General features: G+C 45.0%; 2 protein-coding genes across 2 annotated transcripts in view; one reads left to right on the top strand and one right to left on the bottom strand.

Annotated features, from left to right (window-relative positions):
- Dock2 (dedicator of cytokinesis 2) overlaps positions 1–22237 on the top strand; it is a 414603-nt gene that overhangs the window by 237368 nt on the left and 154998 nt on the right. The window lies entirely within an intron of this gene.
- Insyn2b (inhibitory synaptic factor family member 2B) overlaps positions 1–22237 on the bottom strand; it is a 108683-nt gene that overhangs the window by 16332 nt on the left and 70114 nt on the right. Inside the window, exons 2-3 of the mRNA XM_028756479.1 lie at positions 3614–5862; positions 2609–2683 (exon numbers count right to left, since the gene is read on the bottom strand). Of these exons, the coding sequence (XP_028612312.1) occupies positions 2609–2683; positions 3614–4959 (1421 nt within the window). The 5' untranslated portion in view covers positions 4960–5862. The remainder of the gene's footprint in view (positions 1–2608; positions 2684–3613; positions 5863–22237) is intronic.

Raw genomic sequence — 22237 nt, 5'->3', positions numbered from 1 at the left:
CTCTCTCTCTCTCTCTCTCTCTCTCTCTCTCACACACACACACACACACACACACACACACACACACACACAAAACAAAAACACAAAACAAACAAAAAAAACCCTCAAGACAACAACTACCCTACCACCAAAAACCCCCAAAACTTGAAGTCATTCGGTTGGTATATTGAATCTCTGGAAGCTCTCAAGAGCCATACCTGGGTTATTGGGGCATCAGTATTGCTGTTGTACTCCTTGATGATTTATCTAAGAGATTCCTGACAAGAAGAGGGAGCCAAGGAGGTTTGGAGGGTCAGAGTGAAAGAGCTGCTTAGAACCAGTGACCTCAGTGTTTTGACAGGAGCAGGAAGCAGAGTCATAGCCCAGAGTTGATGGGGTGAGGCCTGTGGGCAGCACCACTTAGCAAACCTTATGTGTTGCTAACTTAGCAGCCTCTCCAGGGAAGAAAAGCTAGCGGGCAATCCATCATGTACCATGTGCTTTATGTACAGTGACGGGCGCTGGACCCATCTGTCATCAGGAAGAGAGACCACAGCCTGCGGATGAGTATTTCACATCACTTGCTCATTAGCTTCTAAGATCTGACTTTCCAGGACACAACACAAGTTTGAAGTCATTTGAATTTTTTTTCCTTAAATGACAACTCTCATCTCACTGTTGCCATGACAGGATACTGTTCTGATCTTTCTACTTTCATCAAATTAATTGCCCATTCCTTTGCAGTGGTTTAGAAGCAAGGATACAGGTTGTGTCTGAGATTTTGGTCTGGCTCTGAATGACAACAAGGGCTGCATGTTGTGAGGGACAGATACAAACAATGCATGCTGGGATGGCATGGGAGGAGAGCATGGAGGTCTTCCATGCCAGCTGGGATGTAACTGCCTTTAGAATGCTTGCTTGGATGTTTGAAGTAAGGGTTAGAAAAATGCAAACATTCTCAGACTCTAGAAGGTCGCAGTTTAGCCAAATATTGTCACTGTTAATTCAACTTAGAATAACATAATGTCAGAACTATAAGGCACCATTGGGACCATCTAATTAAAGGGACTCATTTCTCCAATAAGAAAACTCAGAAGCCAGAAATGACTGGCTCAGGGGAAGGTCATAAAATTCATATTAGACTAGAAAATAACTACGTGCCCTTTTTACTAACATAAGCCAAACCTTTAAAAAAAAATGGAAATAATAGATAATACATAACCTGGGTACTTGAAGGAAGACTGTCTAAAATGTGGCTGTTAGTCTAAATCAAGTCTTCCTGCTTCTGATGAATAGGTTTTTTTTTTAATTTTAATTCTGCTTTTTGACTGGATACATGATAATTTTTTGTTCCCTTAGTGATGTGGAAAGTTGCTTAAGACAGGAGACAAAAAATAAAGAGCAGCAACTGACGTGACTTCCTCTTTCACTTTCCAGTGCTGCAGGCCTTTCTTGAGCGACTTCCTTTTGGGGGAGATGGGAAGGGGCTTTTGCTTTGAGATGTGAAGGCATGCATTTAGCTTTGGGGGTACTTTGTAAGTAGTCTAGAAGCTCCCGTTATTTGTAAGTATGTGGTCTTCCATGTAGGGAGCCAACAGGTCACTGAGGACATGCTTTGGGCCTTACCTACTGGCTGGTGTCCAGGTACCCAGTGCTCAGTAGAATGAGATCTCAAGGTACTAGAGAGGGAAGGAACAGCTCTAAGAGAACACAGACAGCCCTATGCAGCAGTGGTTTTGCTCAGGCCCTTGCTTTCATTTCAAAGAGAAATGTTATGTGGAAAAAAAAAAAGAAGCCATACCCTCTTGTCAGACAATATTAGAGGTCATCAACAAAAATGAGTGCTCTGGCTGTATTTCCACTGTGCCGCCAAGTGGGTTTCCACTGAAGGGACACCGATCTTTCTAGAAATAATGGCAGTGAGCTGAAGAGTGTGTGCAGAAGTTTGTAGTCTCCATGGGCATTCACAGACATTGTGACAGTTGTTTTCCTGGCCAGTCTGAATAGAGGTCATTGTTCCTACTCTATATACAAGGAAACTAAGACCAGACAAGTGGATATCAGACTTGGAAATTCAAACACAGGTCTAATAATTGTCTTTACTGCAGCCTTGTCTTGTACTGGGAAGAAATGGTGTATTTATCAGTGCTCACAAAATGCTCATAGTTATTGACACATAAGACAAATGATATAGGAGATCCAGTGAAGAGAAGAGACTGAGAGATATGGTAACTAGGAGTAGGAAGATCTGGAAGTCCTAACTCTGGCCACTTCTGCTCTCAAGATGTTCTACATGAGTTGGGCAAACCCCTAAACTTCCTGAACTCTACCTACCTCTTAACAAGTAAAAGAAGTGAGATGCAGATGTTCAGGCAGAGGTGACGGGCACCTGCTCGCTCTCAGGGTTACCTATTGCATCAGAGGATTTGCTCCTAGACCTTGTGGATAAGAAATGAAACAGCCCCTCCCTGGGAACCAAATAAAAACATTGCACAAACACCTTCTGTTTTAAGGCTCAGGTGCTTGTCTCTGATTTTCCCAGCTCTCTATCCTTAAGACAGTTTGCTAGTGTGTTCTGTGGACCAGAGGCATCCTGCTCTGCAGAGCAGGTCATTGTTTGGAGTGGTACCTGTATATGATGCACGCTGTGTTCTGGCAGGTGCTGCAGTTGTTGAGATCTTGGCCAGTCCGATAAAAGTTCCGCCTATAGGAGAACACATTCAGGATAAATGCAAAAGCCACATGAGACACACACATTCTACCAACCTGCCTCAGTCCTCACAGCTCATGAAGATACAAGGAAATGATGGCTGAGGTGATGACAATGGAACCTCCCATTCCTGGGGTACTTGGTATATCTTTAAATGGATTTCAAATGTCTTGTGGTTTTCCTGCTTGTGGTCCTGAAAGGAACTTTGCAAGTTAGTAGCAGATTAATATGGGGACTCCTGATCCCTATGCTTGGTGGTTCTGCCTTCACAGTCTCCTAAGGTGGTCTAGGTTGATTCTTAGTAGCCACTGCCAGTTGGCTACATTCTTTCCAACCTTGTTTGATGGGCTTCAGCCATTGCTTTTCTGTTGGCGTTTAGAGCCTTTCTAGACAGGACAGTCTACACATCAACAAACACTGCCTGTTGCTCCACATACCAGGACTGAGCCCACCACTCAGGACATTATGCGGTGGCTGACTGCTCAGTGGAGAGGAACCCTTGCTTAGTGGGCCCCTTAAGTCTTGTGTGGCACTGCACACACAAAACTAAAGCAAGGGAAATGTGTGAGCTCCCTTAGAGGGCAGGAAGTCCCTGCTTGCTATCATCCCCCCTACTACCCATCATTTATGAACTAGACTGTCATCTTTATAAATGCCCCCCCATTTTTTTAAATCCTAGAGTTCCTTAGTCCCTTTCACCAACCTGTCAAGACTGAGGATTAGCAAATTCTATACATATGGGGTGGGATGGGGCATGGCGTGGGGTGGGAGAGCATTAGTTATCATCTAGGTAAACAACAGAGAATGGATGTGGGGTTTTTTGTTGTTATTGTTGTTGTTTTTAAATGTTGCTTTCTCACACCGTCCCTTCCCAGAAAACTACTTGGCTCAGTGGTTTTTTCACCATAAAGAAATTCACCTTACCCTTCAGTGAGAGCGTGAGCTTTCTCCAGATCTTGAATCACATTCAATAACACTTTAATTTTTTCTTGGTTTGAGTGCAGCGATTCCTCTACTGATTGCAGCCGGCCTTGGAGGTCACAGAGCTCTCCCTGTGCTAGGTGACTGTGATTACTGGAACCTAGCTCCCTGCTGCTCTGAGCTCTGTTCTCCTGCCTTGGAATTGAGGAAGAGAGGCGCTCACTTCCAACACCAGTCTGAAGCTCTGGGGTATCTGACTGGCTGGGGAGCTTTGTCACATGTTCCCAGCACACAGGGACAGACTTGGATGTGCTGCTACTTCTGAGTGACTCCAGGTCCTGGTGATTGTCACTCGATGCTGGGCAATCAGAAGCTCTTCCTAGGTGGGCTGGCTGGCTATGGGAACCTGGCTCAGGTGAGCTATGAGTCCGTGGTGGTGAGGGGACACACATCTTCTTTGACTGAGATGATGGAAGGCCAAGGTCTTTGTCATCAGGGTTGTCTTTGGGCAAAAGCAATTCAGGTGTGAGTTTCTCTGTGCCCTGGATGTTGTTGGCACTGCTATTGGTATTTGAGCAGGAGGGGACTCTTTCCAGGTCTGATGTCATCACTCTTTGCGCATCCACTGGACACATGGAGAGCAAAGCAGGTATGGAGCTGCTTTCTTCAGCTGAGCTTCCTGGGCTGAAACCAGACTCTCTAGCTTCCCAGGTTGGACTATGACAAATATCATCTGGAACCTGAATGGCAGCTGTCGCTTTCTCTGAGGACATCCAAGTCCCAGATTCTAAGCAGAAGCTGACAGGCCCATTGCTTTGCACCTTGGGCATTCTAGGGAGAAATGGGTGAGGGATTTTGAGCCTTCGAGGCCCATCCTCAAGATGCTGAGCCAGCCTCAGGAAGGCAAGGTCAGAGGATACAATATCCTGTTCAGATAGGTTGCCGTTGACCTGGATGGCACTTGGGGATGCTGTTGGCATTTCCACCAGGGACTTGCTAGTCGTGAGTTTCTTCCTTTTAAAAACTGGGAAATGCTTCCTGAGACTGGGAGAGGTCTGGATAGAGATGCTGCGGAATCCTCCTGCCTTGTGGGACCTGGGGAAAGACAGCGAGTAGGTGGCGGGATGGTGGTGCCTGGATGCTTGCGTCTTCCCCATTACACCTGGGTCTTCAGGGGTTTGGGTGTTGACCTCGGTCACGCCGGTTGGATTCTTAATGTTCCCATCTTCCTTGAATCGCACTTGCTGTGATTTGCTCCTGCGGTGGTGTGGTTGTTTCACAAGCTCCACAGACTCAAGGCTGCTTCGCTTTAGGAGCACAGGCCTCACTTTCATACTTTGCTGGGCCATGGAGCCTCACTGAGAAGAAGAACCGCACACTTGTCCTGGGCACATCTCCCTTAGGTCTTTAGAGCAGTGTCTAATGATGGAGACAAAGAGGATGGCCAAGCAGGATGTAGTGGTTCTCTACTCTTAATACAGGAAGCCCTGCCGGCCATTCCCAGCCTGACTGGTCTACTTAGGAGCTGTAGTGCTTCCCCCACAGTTGAAATATTATGCCACTGCAGTTATAACCACTGAACAGATCATCTGTGAGTTAGGCTAATTATGAAACATCTGACCTACCAAGAGAACTGAAGGGCTCATCTATTAGTGGATTCCAAGAAGCAGTTCTGATCCTAGAAGTTCCCTGTCTTCCACAAAAAGACAGTAAATGTACCATTTGGTGGATAGTGCTACACTCGGAATGTGTGAACTCCAAAAGGAACCTGCTACGTCTAGACCATATGGCTGCTTTCCCCAGAGCGTCAAATCACAGTGCGAGCCTATGGGAACCTTAAACACATCTTCTTGCTGTAGCACATGCATAGGCAGAGTAAGAGATGACCTGGGGCTCCCCTGCTTTGATGGTACATGATGTTCCTAAGGGAACTTCTCCACTTATGTCAATCTGAAATGTCTCCGTTGGGGCCATTATTTTCTTCCATGGTACATCTCTGTGTTTCAGTGAGGGAAACTTAACTCCTTAAATAGCCTCACAAAACCCAGAAAGGGATGACCGCGACAGAATCGAGGCATTGGAGAGACTCAGAGGGCTGGGCTCTGTGTTGCAGTCTTGACTGAAATCCACATATGAGGAGCGAGCCACATCTGCAGCCTTTATTTGGAGGTGGTCAGCTGAGAATCATGGTCACTGCATCGGTGGGGCCAGCGTTGGAGAGCAGACAGCCTTTAAGAGCAGTGAGGAAGTGCCTGCAAAGGGGGAAACCACAGTCACCAAGGTCTAGCCTCTTAGCCCAGTTTCCTTGAGTTTCCTTTGAGTGAGAGTGTTAAGGATTCAGCCTGTCCTAACTGTCGTCTCTCAGTCCCCATACTGAACAAGGTGCCCTTGGGGTGAAGGGACTCCAAACAAAATGCCCGTCTAAACCAATTCCTCGCCCTTCAGTCACCACCCAGTCAACTCCATCTGTGACTACTCACCTTAAGTAGCCTTTCTTTAAGGAGCCATGACAAGGACTTCCTCCTTAGCTACATCCCTAATGCTAGAACACGTCAGGAGTCCCGTCTGAAATTTCCATGACAGTATTTGCCAAGAGTTCATCATACTTTTTTTTTTTGATAACCCCAGAGAGACAGATAACATCTTTCCATAGATGACTGGTTCAGCAAGCTATGTGACATCCAACATGTGACATACTACTCAACAATAGAAAAGAAGGGAATATTGGCATGTATCACCCAGACAGAGTAGTAAAAACAAGGCTGTCTCAAAAGATTGCTTTGCACAATTCCATTTGCACAGGCTTCTTGAAATTAAAGCAGAATTTTAATAGACAGTGCATTAATGACTGCTGGGGAGTTGGGATGAGGGAGAGTGGCTATGGTTATAAAATGGTATCACAAGAGATCCCCACCGTCACGTCCTTTAGGATACAAGGCCAGCTGCCGTTAAAGAATCATTTGTGTCACACATACTTAATGTGTATTGCTCATTACCCTGTCACTAGAGAGGATGCAGCCGGAGCTCTCGAATTCTGTGCTCAGGCTTAGTGGACATGCACTGAAAGCTTGCATGGCTGTGTGAAGGGCAGGTCCACAGGAAGCAGAGGAGAGCCCGGGCCCGGGCAGGGCAGGTAGAGGTCCTGGGTACCCTGCAGGGGCTAGAGAACCCGTGGCTTCTCCCAGCTATGACTGACATTTACTTAAGGACACACTTCCTCTCTAACATCTTCATTTTTATTGCTTTCAAGGAGATAAATGTGCACAAAATTCTCCGAGGAGCCTGTTCCTTGCAAGAATAACAGCCACCATTCATTGAATACTTATTTTTACCATGCCGAGGGCTTTCTACACATTAATCATAACAACTCCCATTTATGGAGTAGCCACTAATGTGGCAGGTGCAGTGCCAGGCACTTTGTAAGTCTGAACTCATTCGCTCATCACAAACCCCCTACACACATAGGTTCTGTTCCTCCCATTTTACAGTTGAGGAAGCTGAGGCTCAGAAAGGTTCAGCAAAACGTCTAAAGATAAACAGTTAGTGGTAGAGCCAAGATCAGACCCTAAACTGTGTAGCTCCTAACTTTGGCTCTTGGATACCGCCTCCACTGTCTTTCCAGTATAGAATCATCTCATTTAATCCTTACAACCAATGGATGTGGTATCGTCCCAACTAATGAGAAACCCAAAACTCATCGAATGTCAAGGAGATATTATTTGAATCTGAATATTTGCAATTTCAAGTCAGGATGTTTTGGCTTTGTCCTCCTGGTGTATGGACAAATGCTGGCAGTGGTTTGAAAATTTGCTCCAGGTATGAGAGATGTAGGGGACTGTCTGACCTAGCTTTGTCAGAACAAAGCGAGCCAGAGAGATGTGGAATAGTGTGTGTTTATAGCCTGCCTGGGCCTACCAACAGATCTTGAAAGAAAGTAACAAATGCATCTCCCCTCCCAATACTTGGGGATCTTAGAGAGAGTGATCTGTGTGGTACCCCATTTTTGAGCAGACACAAACTCTTGGTTTTTCAAGCAATAGTCATTTGCTCCTGAAGCAGGGACTGTTGGCAAAACACCCAATTCCTACTGCTTGGAGGGTCCTCCATCACCGGTGGGATACAGCCTACACTTTTCCCCCTGGTCTTCTGCTTTCTCGGGAATTGCTAGATAATGCTATGGCCATCTTGGCCTTCCCTGTGCCTCCTTGAGAGAAGTCACCTGTGCCCTGATCCTGATCAGCACATGTGTGGCTGGTCTCAGAAAGGATTAAAGTCTATCTGAGATGCTGCCACAAAACTTTTGAAATTAACCACCTTCCTATTCTAAGTGTACCTTAGACTCTATTTCTTACTCACTGAAGGACTTCCTTTTTTATGTTTAGCTGTAAAATGGTCTGACAGCCAGCAGTGGCTCACTCTCATGATAAGTTCATGAGATAGCATTGGCAAGTAGCTAAGCTCATAGCTGAGCAGACAGGAAGTGACCAGCAGGAACAGGAAGTGTTCTTCCTGTTGCTGGTATTATCTGCCTGCTACCATGTCTTTTTGTGGATGCCAAAGGACTGTGTAACTGTGTGTTTGCAGGGAGAGGGATTGTAGCTTGCAGTCAGCCATAGCCATAGGACTCTGTATCTCACCCATGGGGAAGTCATCCCCTTTGGCTTTCCCATTGCAGTAGAAGTGGGTTTAAGAAAGAGTGAGCAGTTTTGAAGAATCATCACCACCTGGCTCACTGGTCTGAAAATCAGGCAAGTTTCTGACCATGGCATTGATGTGTGATTCCCCAGGGTGATACCCCCATCGCCCAGCATGGCATACCAACCAACAGCTTTAAGGTCAGTTCCATGATTCCTAGACTTTACATAGACTTTTGAGGTCCAGTTGAATCTAGAAGTACAGTTCTTACATGAATAAGTCTCTGTGCCCTTACGTAAGTAGTTGCTAAGCTGACATGAATACCTGTGGAGACAGGAAACTTGCAACTTGTTTCATAGTTATTGAATTATTGAATGTTTATAGTAATGAATGCGTGTTGATAACTTGAGGAGCTAAGTGCTTTGTGTGTATTTGGTACTAAATCCTCATCACGACCTTCTGTGATGTGATTCTCATCTTGTAAAGGGGACGACCAACCAACGAGACCATCACGTACCTGAACCCACGCATCTAGACTCTTCACCTTGAACTTCACAGCTTAGACCTCCAAATGCCTGCTTCTATAGACCACGTTGTCTGAGGAGCCTTTACTTTTCATTAGGGCTTCAACTCCAAGAATGGTACCTCACCCACGCTGGGGCTGAATTTTGTGAGCACTAGTGTCTAGTGACCATTGATTATATGCCAGACACTGTGACACGTGTTTTTCATTTACTCTCTGAGCCCTCCTGACACCCTTAGGGGCAGATGATATTGCTTCCTCATTTTATAAGTGTGGACACAGAGAAACAGAAGGGTAGTACTTTCTACCAAGTTGGTTACCTGGAGAGTGACAGAGCCGGGCCTTCAGCTTAAGGACTGACTCTGGAGCATAGATTCCTAAGTGCTGGGCCTTGTTACCTTCTCCAGGTCTTGATCACACCACACAAAACCTGCAGCAGCTTTTAAACTTCCTCTACCATCTCCTTAAAGCTATTGTTCTGATTTCAGCACTGTCCTATCCCCTGGAAAGCTAACTCCCCTTTAGAACTTTGCATTTGATCTTTAAATATAGTTGATTTCCTACATGTAAAGATATCGTGGGCTTATAAAAATTCAAATAACATAGGTGTTTTTAAAAAGGAAGAAAAAAATCACTGGATACCTCACCTTCCAGAGCCACCGTGCACTATTTCCTTAAATAAGTCTGTTGTTTGTATCAATATGCAGAGTGCAGTGTCTGTGCACATACTGTTTGTATGGATACAAGGATGGACAGGAGGCCTTGCCTACCGAGAACCTGGAGAAAGTGTGACATTGTGCCTCCCAGATTTCTGCTATCCTTCTATCTAGGGGCAGGGCTCTGTTGGGTAGTGCCCTGATCTCTTTAAATACTCTCCATTTGATGATATTCAGGTATTTCTATGTACTTGGTATTATTAATGCCATAAGGAACATGTTTTCTGTGTGATCCTTGGCACATTTTTCTAATTATCTTCTTGGAATAAAATCTTAGAAGAATCAGTAGATGAAAGTAGCTATATTTAACACTGTTGAAGTTATCAGTTTATAGGTTAGCCTTAGAGAGTCTTGTACATTTACACCCTTAACATTGTGTATAGGAGGCTCTTTCACCAATGCCTCTGCCCTTATGCTTGGGCAGTTCATAATAACTATTTTTTTTTAATCATTGCTAATAAAGGAGAGGAATGTTGTATTCCATTCTTGGATGGAAGTTATTTTAAATGGACATTTTTAATGTTTTTAACAATTTATTTTTAATTACGTGTGTGTAGGAGGGTACTCGTGTGTGTGTGTTGTGTGAGATCCAGAAGAGCATCAGATTCCGTAGAGCTGGAGTTACAGGCAGTTGTGAGCAAGTCAAACCAGGGGCTGGGAACCAAACCTGAGTCCCCTGCAAGAACAGCAAGTGCTCTTAAAAGCTGACACACCTCTTCAGAACCACATTTGACTTTTTTATTTTGACTTACGGGGATTTAAAGTTTGCTGTCCTACACTTTGGTAGCGGTAAGGACCAAGAACTTGAAACCGAATATCGGATTCATTAAGCCTGAGTAGTTTAGGAAACAGTCTTCTCCTTCATTGAGACACATATTTATGTTCCAACTCTTGTGTCCCCAGCCCCCTTTGGGCCTTTTTCTTGGGGCATTCACCTGGCCGAAAGACTCAGTCCTCTGGAGGACTTAAGTCTCACGGGCTCTCAGCTCCACTAATTGATGGGGCGTTCCTTTGGACTTGGTGGTTAGGGCTCAATTAATAACCTGGCTAAAGTCCAGAATCGCTCCCCAGAGAGAGCCAGCAGCTTGCCGCATGCCTGCAGGCTGGGAGTCATAGCTGATCTTTGCAATAGTTTCTAGTTTTCCCCTGATTATTGACTTACGGGACATAAACTGACTGTTTATATTCCAACTATGCCTTTCACCCATATCAGAGATCTTCAGAGAGTCAGTCAGCATCCACCTGCCTGACAGACACAGCCACCAAGGCCACCTCTGTGAGCCCCATACTCCAGGCTTCCTCTGCCTCTCCAGCTCCTTTGTTCTCGAGTGCATGTGGGTGATACTATGAAGGGTTAAACGCATAAGTTTTGACTCATGAATGGCCTTGCCCAGAACAGTGAATTGGCTTATATAAAACGTCACAGAATTGTGATGCATGAAAGAGGTAGTCAAGGTGGTCAGGAGGTCAACACTAGCTCATTAGACAGAATGCAAATGAAGACATGAGATGTTTACAAGTGGGCCTTGGGCCTTCTGCCTCCACTGACAGGAGAGAATATCTTAAAGTGGTCTTCCCAGGAACCACACCTGTCCTCTTGTCACCTCCATGCTTCACACACTTTGGTAAGCCCTTGCTTCCTTGTAGTATAATTCTCTGCAGACACTCTGCCTCTTCTGCTAGACTAGAGGCTCCCTGAGAACAAGATGTCCTGACAATCTACTCTGAATCTTTGCCCCTGCATTGGCACAGAGCAGATCTTAAGCAAACTTTCATCAAACCAATGAATTTAACCACATATTATGTAGCTTGCCTTGCCTCCTGGGCCATAAGGCAAATTTTGAAAAGCGTATTTAAGAGATGAGATCTTTTTATGTTTCTCCAGCTCCCCTTGACTTCTCGCTTCAGTCTTCAAAGCAGCTGCGACTCCATGCGCATGCCACGATATTCATTGTACAAAGTTCTATCGTCAGCATGGCGTCAATATTTGCACACTAATTTAAGCAAGAGTAAATTTGGGGCCTGGAGAGATGGCTCAACGGTTAAGAGCACTGACTGCTCTTCCAGAGGTCCTGAGTTCAATTCCCAGTAACCCCATGGTGGCTCACAACCATCTGTAATGGCATCTGATGCCCTCTTCTGACACACGGGTGTACATGCGGATAGAGCACACATACATAAAAGAAATAAATCTTTTTTAAAAAAGGAGTAAATTTGATTGTAGCTTTCTTTCTCTCTCAGAGAGGTTATTATCAGTAGTTCTCGGATGAATGAAGTACACCTGTCTTTTTAGTATACTATGTTTACCCAGTATATGACTCAGATTGAACTTGGTCAAAGTTGGGAGTCTGTTAGAGGTGTGCACTCTAATGGTCATGATGCAGAGTCTGGAGAAGAAGCTCGCATCCCTACTGCAGCAGGAGATGAGATTCTGCGTTGTCACTGAAGGATGGAATGGTCTCCTGAAAAGTGGTACCAAACAGAATGTGACACAGAATTGCAGCTGACTGGGAGGAAAGATCTGGCTCATTTCATGTATCTTTAACTATGAGGACATTGATGTTGTTGTTGCTTCTGCTGTTAATTGGGGTTTAAATTTTGGGCTTAGGACCAAATAGTAGACATTTTCACTTTGCTCCCCAGAGTTCTGTTTAAGCCATCCGTGTCTGTTAGGAAGGGATGGGTGACTTGTAGAAAATCTCTATGGTTTTGTTTACTACACATCTATTCACTAAACAGGTAGTGGAATGGGAGCCACAGCCATGAGTTACCAATCTCCATTTTAGATACCAAGAAACCATTGATAAGTTTTGATCAGGAGTCTCTTCATCCCATTCTTTTTCCTTTCAAACAGCTTTATTTGCTAACATGTTTGCCCTCTCCCTTCCCTTCCTGTACTTAGAGTCAGCAATCTCCCTCACCATGTATGCCATGTTTTATAACAAAGTATTTTCAAATCTCATGTAATCCCCACTAGGAAGCTGGTAAGCATTGTTTCTGATTTAGAGAAGATTACATGATGTATCCTAAGTCTCAGGGATGGGACTTGATCTTGCTATCAGTCTTAAGACCTCAGGTCTCCTTTAGTTGGTAAAACTATCTATTTTTATATGTTGGTCTTGTTTTCCTAGCAGGGATAAAGATGTGTTCTAATGAAGTCTCTGAAGTCTGAGGCACAGTTCTGCGTCTTTGGAAGGCCCTTCACAGTCACTATTGATCATTGGCCTCTGGGTCCTTGACTTCAGCATGGCTTCCCTTCCATTTGTGTTCATTTAATTGCTTGGTTAAATCTGTTGGCAGGTGTTACTGCACATACACCCAAAATCAAAGAGTTGATACTATGGTCTACAGCTTTTTTGTGTGTGTGTGTTTCCAATCTGGAGATTGACCAGATTGGACACTTTCACAATAAGCCTTCTCAAAGACAGACATGCGTTTTTTGGGTCTATCTAAAACTGCATCCCCCTGAAATGCTCAAGAAAACAAAACAAAAAACTAACTCAGTGCTGAAAGCAGAATTTGTCTCTGGAAGGTAAAGTTAAGACCCAAAACTGTGTGTGTTCTATATCAAAAGACCCTAGATTATGTGCATACTGATCACGGAATCTTGCTTTCATTTTCCTCTCTGCCACATTGGACTTCCCCACACAGTTCCAGCTGCTTATCCTCGTGTCTCCTTCCTCTCACATCTGCACCACCCTGAGAATCAGTTCCGTTAGTGCCCATCTTATTCTCTGTCTTCCTTCTGTCTCAGGCGTGTTCATCACACAGTACCGTCAGATCACAGCAGCCCCTCTATGCAACCCTTCCAAGATGATGTCCCAGGGCACTAAAAATCAATCTAAGCTCTTCCTGTGGTCTTCAAGTCCCACAGTCACCTGGCTCTGCTATGCACCTGATCCCCTTTCATAGTGTACCACCCTTTCCAGGCTCTCTGTATCCTGAGTCTCCTGGTCCTAAAAGAATCCTAGAGAGTCCTAGGTCACTCTCTCCTTTCACCTTTGTCCCTGATTCCAACTGATCTCTCATTCATCTTCCAAGGCTGGCCCTATAATGGCAAAGCTTTGACTTCAAGACTCAGGATGCTCTCCCACCCCTTTCTACCTCCAAAGTCCCTCTATATCATGGACACTCTCTTCTTAGCTTGTTTATTATTTCTTTTGATGTCTACTAGCCCTGTTCACTGTAGGAATCTCCTTAAGTGTTGGATGATTTCTCATAGACAAGAGGCTTCGATGGCTACTGTAATTTTAGCAACAACATAGAGAACTTCAAGTTTTAGAAACTGTGAGAATCGTGTTCACTAATTCACAAATCTCTCTTAGTAGTGGAACCATCTTTCCAAATGGAAGCTTAAGTAGTATTTCAATGTCTGCAACAGAATGAAGTAGAGCTGTTCTGGAAAAAGCAGGGAATCTCGGGGTCCCTGGGTCACTCTGAACCCCGCTCTAGGATCTGAGATGCCTAAAAACTCCCACGACAATCATCTTTGCTTTATAGATGCACAAACTGAGTCCCTAAGCTGTTCCCCTCTATATGTAAATGCCTTGATCTACGGCAGTGTGGCCGATGTGTGTACTAGGCAGTATGGCTCCCGACACGTCACAGGAGCTCAGGAAACACTGGTGGAGAGGCTTGTGTGGCATGTCAAGGCTACAGCATCCTGCTCTTCCCCTGGTATCCTGAGAACAGAGGTGGAGCCATGACCTCTGTCAGGGTCACAGTCAGGGTCACCATCAGCCTGTGGGAACAAGACTGAGGGAGAAGACTGGCTCTCTGTGCCTTAGAGAACAGGTCATGGATGCCATTATTTTTCCAACACTGTAGGCCACCAACTGTGTTCGTCAAAGAAATCAGGGAAGAAAATATCACCTTACTCCTAATTTTTCATCATCATCTTCTTCTCCTTCATCAAGTTGTTGAAAAACTAACAAATGCTTCAGGTGCATGAAACAGTACAGGGGCTAGTGTAATGAGCCTGTGAGCCGGATGAACACAGCTCATGTTAAGACATCTAACACCACAGATCCAGCCCAAGTCCTCCTCTTTCCTTGCCCTCTCTATTTGAACTCCGTCTTCCTCCCTACCCCCTATTCATCCCCACTGGACAGTTCTTCGTCTTTCTCTCCAGTGCCACCATCTCCCCTCTCCTCACCTCACTTTTCTATGTCCCAACTCTCAACCTCCTTTTTTCACACCCTTCCTTCCTTCTCCTCCTTTTCTTTCTTCCTTTTCTCCTTTCTAGCCTCTTTTCTTACCCTTTCCTCCTGCATCTTTAATAAGTGTCTTAGGGTTAGTAATTAATCCTTCTGGATATTTGTCAAGGGCATGCAGGGTCATGAGGATAGTGAGGAGGATAGTTAGCATCTCTGGGGATCACCCACCTTGTAGGTCTTGGGACATCAGTCACACAGGAATTTTGCCCTGGTCCACAGTGTCCCAGCAAGAGGCATTGCCTGCTCATGCTGGTATTTCCAAAAGGCCACCTCCACCTTGGCCTCCCAAAAGGAAAAGCTTTACAGCCATTGGTTCACCTGCAGCCATTGGTCCACCTGCAGCCATTGGGTCCAGTATCCTCTCATCTATGAAGAAGCACTGTTTTAATAGTATTGAGCTCCTGTGGTATTTAGAGTTTCTCCCAGGAGCTTTCTTGGTATTTCCAGATGCAGTTCTGCCCAAGACATGACTGGGGATACTTTCTTACTGTTTTCTTAGGTTATATCACTTTATCTTTAATTTGACTTTGATTTATTCTTTATGTGACCACACAGTGAGGGAGCTGCCCACTCAGACAAATAGAAGAATTCAGAATCATTGGAAAAGTAGCTGTCAGATGAGTGAGGGATAGTGTCCCACTTCCCTTCTTTCTCCTCCAAAGTAAGCAATGACTTAAATTACTTGAAATATTATTCCCTCAGAGGCTACAGAATAGCTACAGCCACTCCTAAGATCAATAGGGGTAGATACTTCCTGTTTCCATGGTGGGCGGAGTCCAGTTGTGTTAAAGGAGGCTGGACAGTTTCTACACTGCAGGATCATTTTCTTTGGTTTCTTGAGATCTAAGACTGTTTCCCTATTAATTAGTCTTACTTGCATTTAGTAGTCTCACCTATATGTTATCCAAGTGACATCTCCCATTCCAAAAGAACCTTTGTTCCTATGTTGTCAGACGTATGTTCCTGATTAAAACCTTAGTCTTTGGACTGAATCCTGAAACCCCTTGCTCCTCAGTAGGTTTGGTGATGCTCTCAAAGCATCCAAAGGAGGCTCATATTTGCCTTCCTTCGAGGTCTTACAAACCAGGCCTCATCTGTGCCATATTGTAGCTGAGAAAACTGTAATGGTGAGGAAAGATTTGACCAAAATATCTGACAGGAGCATGAGAAATGCAAACTGTGATTAGATCTGGGAACTTCCTTGGGAACTGGAGGAAGCTGAATACCCATCAAAGAATCAGCAGAAAGGCTGTACTGGGTCTGCAGGGACCCCTACCCCTGACAGACAATCACTGCACACATGCTGGAGAGAAACAGCAAACAGCCATGCTTTCTGCAGTGTGTCATCCACTGTGGTACTGCAGAGTGCTACCAGGAACTGCAATGATTTTCTCTCCTTTGGATCCCTGCCTACACTGCAGAATTTTCACAAGAGGAAGGAAGGGGGGAATTTATGGTCAGAACTCATCTCAGAAGAACAGAGAACTCAGAGCAGTCAGCAGCTGGCAGAAACACAGGGCGCTGGTGTCATTAAAGAGCCACACTTTCTTTCTGAAAGAGCCAATAGTGTGTCTGTACCACATGTGCCACAGAGCAGATGCTGAACATAGTGGCTGCTGTTCATTTCACTGGTGTGTGCTGGACCTGAGTCTGAAAGGCTGTATTGAGAACTCTGGGTAACCTCAAATACCAGTCAAAGCAGTGAGGGAATGACGCCTCAGAGGAGAGGGCTGCTATGAGGTGTCCCCAGCTTTATAGTTCCCGAGGAACCAAGAATACCTCTCCCTTTTTTTGATCTGTTTCCTTTCCCCACCCCTACCCCCACCTCTCTCTCATTCCTTCCTAGTCTTCTGTCAGGAGCCATCTAGGAGAGGTTAAGGCTAGCAGGTGACTTTCCTGGAGGTGGCCCACCATTTTATTGCATGGCCTATGATGGGTGAGCTCTGAGAGGCAAGGTCCCAAGAGACTTCATCCCAGGATTGCTTTTTGCAACTGATATTCCTTTTCCCATCACTATTGCACAGTCTAATGATTCCTGGGCATTAGCCCACCCTATTGGGCAGATTTCTTGCAGATCAACATAAAGACGAACTTTCATGAATTAGTGCTCTTCTAGAATTCCTAGTTTGATTCAAATAAATTTAGGAAGAACATTTTAAGAGATGGTTTTAGTTGTTTGGCTAGAAGGATATAATAAAGTTAGAATCAAGAATAGAATGTACCCACTCTTCATTAAATAGTAGATAAAGACCGAACGATCAGGAATACAATGAGCTCTCATAATTACACTAAAAAGACAAATAAGCTTGTGACAAAATTTGTGATCAAGGAAAAATATTCATTCTAGGTCAGATCCAAGGATGACGCCACAGGTGTGCCCTATGATAAAGCGAGGCCAAGCAAAACTGTGGCTTTGAACTTATAATGAAACACTGCTTTGAACTTAATATCAACATCCCTCTATAACTCCCCTTTTATGTATCATTTTATCTATGAGGTAATGTTCTAAAGAACTTTGTTCTAAGAAGGTATAAGAGGGCCAAAGAGAAGGAATAAAGTGTGACATCTGGGGCTATGGCCCATCTACCAGATGTATATATGTATATGTCTGTTTGCCATGTGTAGGTATATATGTAGGTATGAAAGTATGCAAGAATACGTGTGGAGCTGATGAGACAAGTGTTTGGGCCTGGCCAGTGTGTGTATGTGTATGGATGTGTCTGTATGTGTGTGTTTGTGTGCATATTGCCTACATAGAATATTTTTTCTTTTCTTCTCTTTTCTTCCTCACTCTCGAAGAGTCAGTGAGTCCAAGTTTCTCACCTGGCCAAGGCAATATAGACAGGAACTCTAACAATTAACCCTCTACTTATTTCCCTGCTGCAGCTAGCAGGAATTAATTACCAAATGTATATCTGTCTGTCTAAACTTACACTTAAGGGTTAAAAGAGTTCAGAGTTTCACGCTGGGCATTCTTGCCAGCCCCAGATAATTAAGTTTTGTTCTGTCAGCGGTATTGACCCCATTAACCGCCCCTCACAGTCACCAGCCCCCCCTTCTGTTATCAGCATGACCCCAATCTTTATGCCCCCCATTCTCTGCCTTTCCAGAGAGAACCAGTGCTGGGCTAGGCTCCCGGCAGTCTTCTCTACTAGGGGAAATAACATCACACTGTGGGACATGTTCTCTGTGCTAGTTCAGAAGAGAAGCCGCATTTGTCTTTCATGTGACTCACAGATGACAAGGCCCCTTCTATTTATCTCTTGCATGCTGGGTCCATGGTGTTTGCATAATAACAAGGGTGTCCTGCTTGGGTCAAACCGCATGTTTTTAAAGCCTCATATTTAAACCTCTCATTCCCCACTCTGTCTTCTTGCAAAAAGAAGGTCATGTAAGCAGAGCAAGCCAGGCAGTGGCTACTGTCAGGACTCTAGTTTAGCCCCAAGGACAGGAGATGGAGAAAGGCTACATGCTGGTGACCTATCTGGGGATTGAGGGTAGGTAGGTGTTCCTGGCTCCTAGCCATCCAGACTCACCTGACTGCCTTCTACCCTGACTGGTATGTGTGTGTTATCAATCTGCTGGTATGTCTTGATATCTCTCTCTCTCTCTCTCTCTCTCTCTCTCTCTCTCTCTCTCTCTCACTAGTTTAACATCCTAGCTGGCAACTGCAGGCCTTTTCCTTTCTTCTATCTCTAGTCACACCCATTACCCTATTTGCAACCCACCTCCTTGAGGGACAACCTCTGACTACTTACTTGATGAGGTTTGTCCCTAAGGAGGAAGACTTGTGCTTACACCACACCATGCAGAGTGGCTCAGGATAAGTCTCCTCATATCTGTTGGCCTGACTTCCTCATTTGGCTCCCAGAAGCAGTGTCTGGCACACAGGAGGTTGGGAGGACCGCTAACTCCTTTCTTCCTATCTTCTGGCCTAGGAATTGTCCCTCGTTTCCTCCCACCCCCACTCCACTTGTGTTGCCTCCATAGGGACTTTAAGATGAGTGATTCTGTATCGAGCCAGGTGGTGGCTACCTGCCACCGTTCCGGCTAGGCTGTTGGCTGGGGGTGGCCTCTGTTTCCCGGAGCTGATCGGAGCCTACTGACTACCTAGGGACACAGAAATTGGCAAGTGATCCCAGCACTTTGGACAGATGGTGGGGAAGCCAGACACCATTGCTGCTGGATAGTACATCAATGATAAGCAACTCCAGCAGCTCAAAGTAGCCTTCCCAAGAGGGAGGTCCAGACTCTCTTGTTTCCAGATCTGCTGTGAATGGCTTGCTTCATCTGAACTACCAAGAACCACTAAAGTACAGCAGAGGTATAAGGGTTTAGGTGGTGAGGCCCAAAGGACAAAAATCTTTGTTCTGAGCACCGACTACCTAGGAATCCACGCTGGCCCTGCTGATTTCTACATCCATTTTGAAGAGTAAAGTGATTAATCTCCCTGTGCTTAAATTTTCCCATCTTGATACGTAGCTATGACTATTTCTTCAGGACTCACCAGAGAGCTTTAAACAAGGAGTTATACCCATAAAGCCATTAGAAAAGAACCCATTGGGTCAGAAGCACTTAATACATTTGGGTGGCTATTTTCATTAATCTGGGTGGCATTGTCTTCAGAATCAGTGGGAGACAAGCAACCAAGGGTTCTCTTCCCATCTGTAAAGGACACAGAGGGTATGGACACTGATGACACAGAAGTGGACATGTAAGATCACTTAGAAGAAAACACAAATTAAAACCCAAAATAATTAGTATATGACTGGAGATAGGAAGTAAGAAGTGAAGTTGGAAAGAAGCATGAAATTTGTTCTGACCTCCTGGTGAGGCAACTGAGAGGGGGAAACGTCCTTATCATACCTCAGTTCTGGGAAGGGTATTCTACAGTAAGGAAGAACAGTCTTCTTTTGTGACCTTGAGGTCTGAGAGCTATCGTCCTAAATATAGAGATCACGTACGTTTTCGTAGACCTAAGATTTCCAGCCCAAACTCTAAGAGAAAGAGTTTGAGTAGATCTGAGGAAAGGCCAGAGTGACAGTAAATGAAGGAATATGAGTTCTTTCACTCAGGTGCTAGCAAAGGGACGATGACCAGGAAAGAGAAGGAAGGTCACCCTGTGATGTGTCCAGAAAACCACAGCCTGAAGGCTGAGGCTCCTCAGAGGTCAAATGGAATGCCAGCAAAAAACCAAAATATCTCCCAGTGATGATCCAACACCAGCCCATGGCAGGTAGAGTCCCATTTTTGCAAGCCTTTCTTTGGAAGGCAGGGCCATGGGAGGACGCTCGCTGTACTGTCCAGGAACACTATTTTTCCTCTCGCCTCTTTTTGTTCTCCCAGCCTAAGGGAGAGAGGAACATGTCTTCCACCTTTGAGTGTGGATTCACATCTTTGACAAAAACCATTCACTATAGAGAGGTCCCCTTAGAGGCCAAGGAAAAGGCTGCCTAAAGCTTCCTCTACATCACTTTAAAAATTATTATATTCATAATGAAATACACCAAGGTCCACAGTACAGTTGGAGAAGCAGTCTCCAGTCAGAAGTGATGGCATTACCTGCTGTCTGTCTTCCCATATGTTGCTTCCCCCAGTGAGTCCTTGCTGCTGGCAGCAACTGTTGTAGGTCTGCTACCATTTGAGACTTCCTGGACAAGTGTGACCCCAGGGCTCCCACAATCCTACCCTAGCTCTGCTATACCCAGGCACATACTAACTGGTCTGGTATCACCTCCCTCTCAGTCCTCCCCACAGACAAAGCTATTCCTCACGCAGCATTATGTGCCCAGTGTCTATGTGCTGCCAGGCCCATGGCAGACAGAAATGCCATGTGCTCAGGAGCAGGTTTGGGGGCCTAGTTTGACCCGTAGCTGTCATTTACTAGGTCTGTGGCCTTGGCCAACCTATTACAATTTTTGAAGACTCGATTTTCTCCTTTGTAAAGTGGGATTGACAGGAGTTCCCAACACATGGCGTACACACACACACACACACACACACACACACACACATACACTGAGCAAAATGAAACAATGAAACTTAAACTTTCAGCCTGGAATTTGCCTTATCTACTCCATTAAAAGTCAGCAAGCTATTTCTTTCAGGGATTGAGATCGTAAACATTTGTAGTTTTGTAGGCCCTGTGCTCTCTGTCTGAACTGCCATGGTAGCATGAAAGCCAAGGACAATGTGTCAATGAATGAACACAGAATGTTTCAATAAAACGTTATCGATCAAGTAGGTAGCCACCGTTCTGGACAACAGGCTACGGTTCCCCAATGTAAAACATGAAGGAGTAGCCATGAGGACAGAGGGGAGAAGCAATGTTAGAATAGTGGTTTCAACAAAAGCACCTGGAATTTTAGAGCTGGAAGTAGGACTGGGTTCAAACCTGGTCTAAAGTAAATCCTGTGTGTTCTCCGAGCCTCAGTTTACTACAACACTTAATTCATGATGACAAGTGAAGAGGCCTTTATCCCAAGAGGCTGATGTGTGGGTTAGAAGATTCATGGTGCTAGGCATTTAACAACATCTCAGAAGCATTAGTATGATGGTGATGGTGACATTAAGTCAACTGAGCCGTAGCTTACTCTTTCCTTGAAACAACAGAGTGGCTACTTCTGCAGAGCCAGAGTGTTGGATCCTGAGGGAGTCATCTCTTTCACTTGGCAGGGACAGGCTGGGAGTGGAGAGGCAGACCCCGACAATCCCATAACCACGAGCCAGCCTACTCACCAGTAACTTAGAACTCCCATGCCCCACCAGCACCAAAACAAATAGAGCGGAGAGATGACTGCAAGTCAGAAACAAGCCCCAGCATTTCCCCTCGCTGTCCTCAAGTGGATCTGAGCACAGCAAGGTCAAAAGATCAGTCGTAGAGAATATGAATTTTTGTCTCGGGCTGTGCAGAGCTGCTTGGGGAGAGCTTTGGAGCAGCCCCAGGAAGCCCCTTGGTGCCGTATTGCTTTGTTTGATATTAGTGTCCTGGAAACGGAGCTGACTACATTGCACATTTTGTTGGTGGATGATTATTGCTGTCAGAGGTGAGGCTCACAGTGTCCCTTCCCACTCCTTAGGGGTGTACAAAGGCTGCCTGGTGAATGTGTATCCCCAGTGTTCAGACAGCAGTGTCTGTCAGTCTATCTGCCTCTATTCAAGAATGTTTTTGTTGGTGGTGATGGTTTTATTTTTTTACACTCTCTTTGTTTTGGATATGTCATAGGAGGAAATGGACTCTTGGAGTTCTAATTAATGCCAGCAAGCTTGTGCCCTGATCATGTACTAACTGGTATTGTCTTTTACTTTTGTAGTCTCCCTTCACTAAGATCATGAGATTCTCACATTTTTTTTTTCTGTCAAGGGCTCCAATATTAATCCCACAGCTCATTTTTCTCTTTCTCTCTCCTTGTCATCTTTTTTACTTTTTTGGGGGGGCTCCATGAAGCTTCCATTATGTGCCAAATATTGTATTGGGCATCAGAAACACCAGAGAGAGAGAGAGAGAGAGAGAGAGAGAGAGAGAGAGAGAGAGAGA

Source organism: Grammomys surdaster, unplaced genomic scaffold (assembly GCF_004785775.1).
Source record: "Grammomys surdaster isolate TR1022 unplaced genomic scaffold, NIH_TR_1.0 126121, whole genome shotgun sequence".
In the NCBI taxonomy this organism is placed as follows: Eukaryota; Metazoa; Chordata; class Mammalia; order Rodentia; family Muridae; genus Grammomys; species Grammomys surdaster.
Note: the sequence above shows the minus strand (reverse complement) of the source record. Positions and strands in the feature narration are given on the sequence as shown.